This window comes from Halyomorpha halys, unplaced genomic scaffold, assembly GCF_000696795.3.
Source record: "Halyomorpha halys isolate HHAL.00 unplaced genomic scaffold, Hhal_1.1 Scaffold343.1, whole genome shotgun sequence".
In the NCBI taxonomy this organism is placed as follows: Eukaryota; Metazoa; Arthropoda; class Insecta; order Hemiptera; family Pentatomidae; genus Halyomorpha; species Halyomorpha halys.
Window position 1 is genome coordinate 220,621 of NW_027109758.1, and position 3,667 is coordinate 224,287.

At 27.3% G+C, this 3,667-nt stretch overlaps 1 protein-coding gene across 1 annotated transcript in view; it reads left to right on the forward strand.

The window, feature by feature from the left end:
• The window catches only part of LOC106681498 (serine/threonine-protein kinase 11-interacting protein), a gene marked incomplete in the record, with an annotated part of 22,765 nt that overhangs the window by 12,329 nt on the left and 6,769 nt on the right, over positions 1-3,667 (forward strand). The window contains 4 exon segments of the mRNA XM_067047922.1: positions 1,554-1,680; positions 2,725-2,855; positions 3,001-3,123; positions 3,226-3,380. Of these exon segments, the coding sequence (XP_066904023.1) occupies positions 1,554-1,680; positions 2,725-2,855; positions 3,001-3,123; positions 3,226-3,380 (536 nt within the window).

Sequence of the window (3,667 nt, forward strand, 5' to 3'; positions counted from 1 at the left end):
GCTTCTAAGGATTGGAAAACAAAATGTAAGCGCCTAACTCATTAACTTTTTTTCTGTTGCTTCATTTTACTTTGCTTTCTCCTTCTATTGTTTTTATTACTTACGCTTTCCTCTTTAACTTTAATAATTTATTGATTTATTTTTTGCATGTGTTATAAATAAAATTATGCTAATAAATTAGTTATATTTCATTTGTGAACTATTGTGTATTATATTGTCGATTGTCACCAAGTAGGTTGATAAGACATTATATTTTATACAGCATTACCTTTCTTGGCTCAAGACTGTTTGATTGTTTACAAGACTTCCTTCACAGTCAAGAGATTTTAACCTGTTTCTGAAGTTTTCATTTCTCTCGTTAATAAATTTTTAAACTCATAAACTCACCAAAGGTCAGCTGTAGGTGGAGTATTGCCCTAATGCATTCCTCTTTTTTACAAATTTCACATTTTATACCACACAAACATAGTCAAGTTTAAATTTACTTATTCAGTGTCTATATAAGCCAAACTACATTACAGATTCATCATGAGAAAACCTGTAAATTGATATGAAATAAGGTACCATTCTTGCTTACATTATTTTTAATAATTTTTTTTAAACTCTAAAGCATTTGTTTTGTTTTTTACAGAAATATTGAAATATTTAATCAAATTGAAAATTTAAAGGTCATATTTAATACATGAGAAACAAAAACATAACAATATGAACTTTTTAAAAATTTATATTACTCATCATTTATTTATCTTACAAAATTATTCATTGGTGTTTAATTTTTTTTAATATAATTAAAATTAGTATTAATCATAATTAAGGCCCTCCACACACCAGGTGAGATTGTTAGAGAAGGACGCTCATGACAAATATATCTCACTTCGATTTTGTCTTGCCTCAGATGTGAATCTCAAATTAAATCCTATTACAAGTAGGGTAGGAGCTAATTGCTTCCAGTTTGAGTCTCTTTCTCTTTGATTCTGAGTCCCTCTAAATTTGATTTCATCTCTCCTTGATGCAGTAGACCTAATAGTTATTGAAGAAACCATGTATTACAGAAACCAATAGTTTTTTTATAATATAAAAGTATATTTATATGGTGTTTATCGAAATTAACATTGTATAGAATAAATACCTGACTAAATGTCTCCAAATTAATTTTTAATTGTGTTAGTTCTTAATTCAGTTCATTTAATCAAGATTCATTTAATTTAATTGTATTTATTATTGATTTTTGAAATAAAGTTCATTTATTTATTCAAGGAAAATAAGTGAATATAAAGTATAACTAAATAAGAGTTTCAAAAGATCAAAATAACATTTTCATTAAAAAAGTACTTTTTATTATAGTAATTTTGAAACTGCATTACTTGGATAATCCACTTTAATAAATTTCAAGTTACAATGTTATTTGAAACTTTAATTGATGTTCCAAAGGCAATTTTATTAATCATAGTTTAAATTTGTTTATCATATAGCTTTATCTAATTTTCTTACTTCCTTGACTTAAAGTTGTATTGATGAAGTAACCATAAATGTTAATTTTAAATTTTATGTAGGGTCTGCTGCTTCTCTTGAACCTAGCCGGTATGAAAGGAAATTTAGTAATCAAAAATATGAAAGTGATATTGAAGTTATCAGCAACCCTAGTCAAAGTAGCATAGAAGTACTTGATGAGCATAGCAGGTAATATAAAATACCAATATATAATTTTTATCCTTTGCATGATAACCTCATTGCGGATTTTTTTTTGGCCATAATTTACTTTTAAATTAAATAAAAACCTCTTGTTTTCATTCAAATTATGAAAATATAGAACAATTTATGGGGAAAAAAATTCATTTCTAATTTTATTTATTGTGTAAGATCATAAACAAGCACAACAGAGCACTTTGAGAGGTTAATTGCAATATAGCCTAACAATATTGGCAAAACAAGAAGCAGCACTATTCCAAGCTAGAAGGTCTCTACATAAAGGGAAACAAGTCTTGAGGTTTCAAGTATTACTGGTCTGGAAATATAATGATGCAACTGTAAATTTTGTGAAATTGACTATATCGTGTTGAAAGGCACAAAAATGTATTTATTAGATGTTTGTTAGTCAACGTAATTGTACATAAAAGTTTAACAAGAGAGAAATTTTCTAAGTATAATTATTTCGATTTACAGACATCTAGTAAATCCATTTTTGTGCCTTTCAATACGATATAGTCAATTTCAAAAAATTTACAGTTGCATCATTATATTTCCAGACCAGTAATACTTGAAACATCAAGACTTGTTTCCCTTTATGTAGAGACCTTCTAGCTTGGAATAGTGCTGCTTCTTGTTTTGCCAATATTGTTTGGTTGTATTGCCATTAACCTTATGAACCACCAAAACATTTAATGGTATCTACATGCTGCAATTTTTACCCTCCATTATCTACGGAGAGCATTGTTGATTGGAGTTCTCCTCTACATTTACATACCTTTTAATTTCAATCGTTGAAAGAATGAATCTATCAATAATGAATGTTAATAATATGAATTATCAATGTCTTAAGTCATTGAAGTCAAGTTACAAAGAATTTTTTTTTCATTGAGCTTGAAATTTTTAGAAAAATCTATTTTGAAATTTTTATGGAGATGCTTAATTTTACATTATCACTTGTTCGTTGTTATTCATTTATTATAAAAAATTTCATTTTATTTTGTAAATTAATCCTAAATTAATGTTACTTACCTACAGAAGTACAACTCCTCGTAGGAAATTTTCATTTGAAGAAAAACAAAGCCTAAATACCAGTGCTCTGCCTCAGTTAACGACAGTCATTGAAGTTAATTCTCAATTTGCCAATCTGACTGAAAGTAGTTCTTCAGGTGGTGATATTTTATTAATTTTTATACCTTAATGTGTTATTTTTCATTTTTATTTATTGATTTCATTAACCTCTGCAATGCGTAATAATATTTTTAAAAGTTTTATGGAGTGTTGGCACTATAATCAAAAGCTACTTATTGTTAGGCTCATTAACAGAGAGTGTTATAATTGCATATGAAGCTCTTAATATTAACAGAAAGAGATTCTCTGATGAAGAGGTTTTGACCGAGGAAGAAAGCTCTCCAGATTCCGAGCCTCATCCTCCAGGTTTACTATAAATTATAATATTTTGCTTTAATTAATGTTTTTATTATAATTACTTATTTAATTATTTCCTGGCATTTATTTATTTTATTTTTTGAATTTTAGATACAATTGAAGAAGTGATTCCAACATCAATATGGAAAAATGAAAATGATGTTTATTCATATGTTGATTTTATGGATGTTGATGCAAGGGTGAAACTGTACCTGTACCAGATGCTTTTTGAAGATGATAATGAAGGGTTATTAATGATTGCTAGGGTAAATTTATTTAATTATTTTTTGATTTTAAAAAATATTTTCAAAATTAAAATATAATGCAGAGGGAGTGCAATAATCATTTAAAAAAATGTCTTCAAAATTTCCCTCATTTGTACATTTCAAGGTCTCCAGGAAAATTTCTTGGGTTTATTTTGGGATCATTCCTGATGCATTCTCATTTGCAATCATACCGAAACTTTGATTTCTAAAATCCAAAATATTTTCCACATTTTTCCTAATTATATCTGTATTTTTTAGACAGTTCATGTGCAGTAACCTCTCTACAC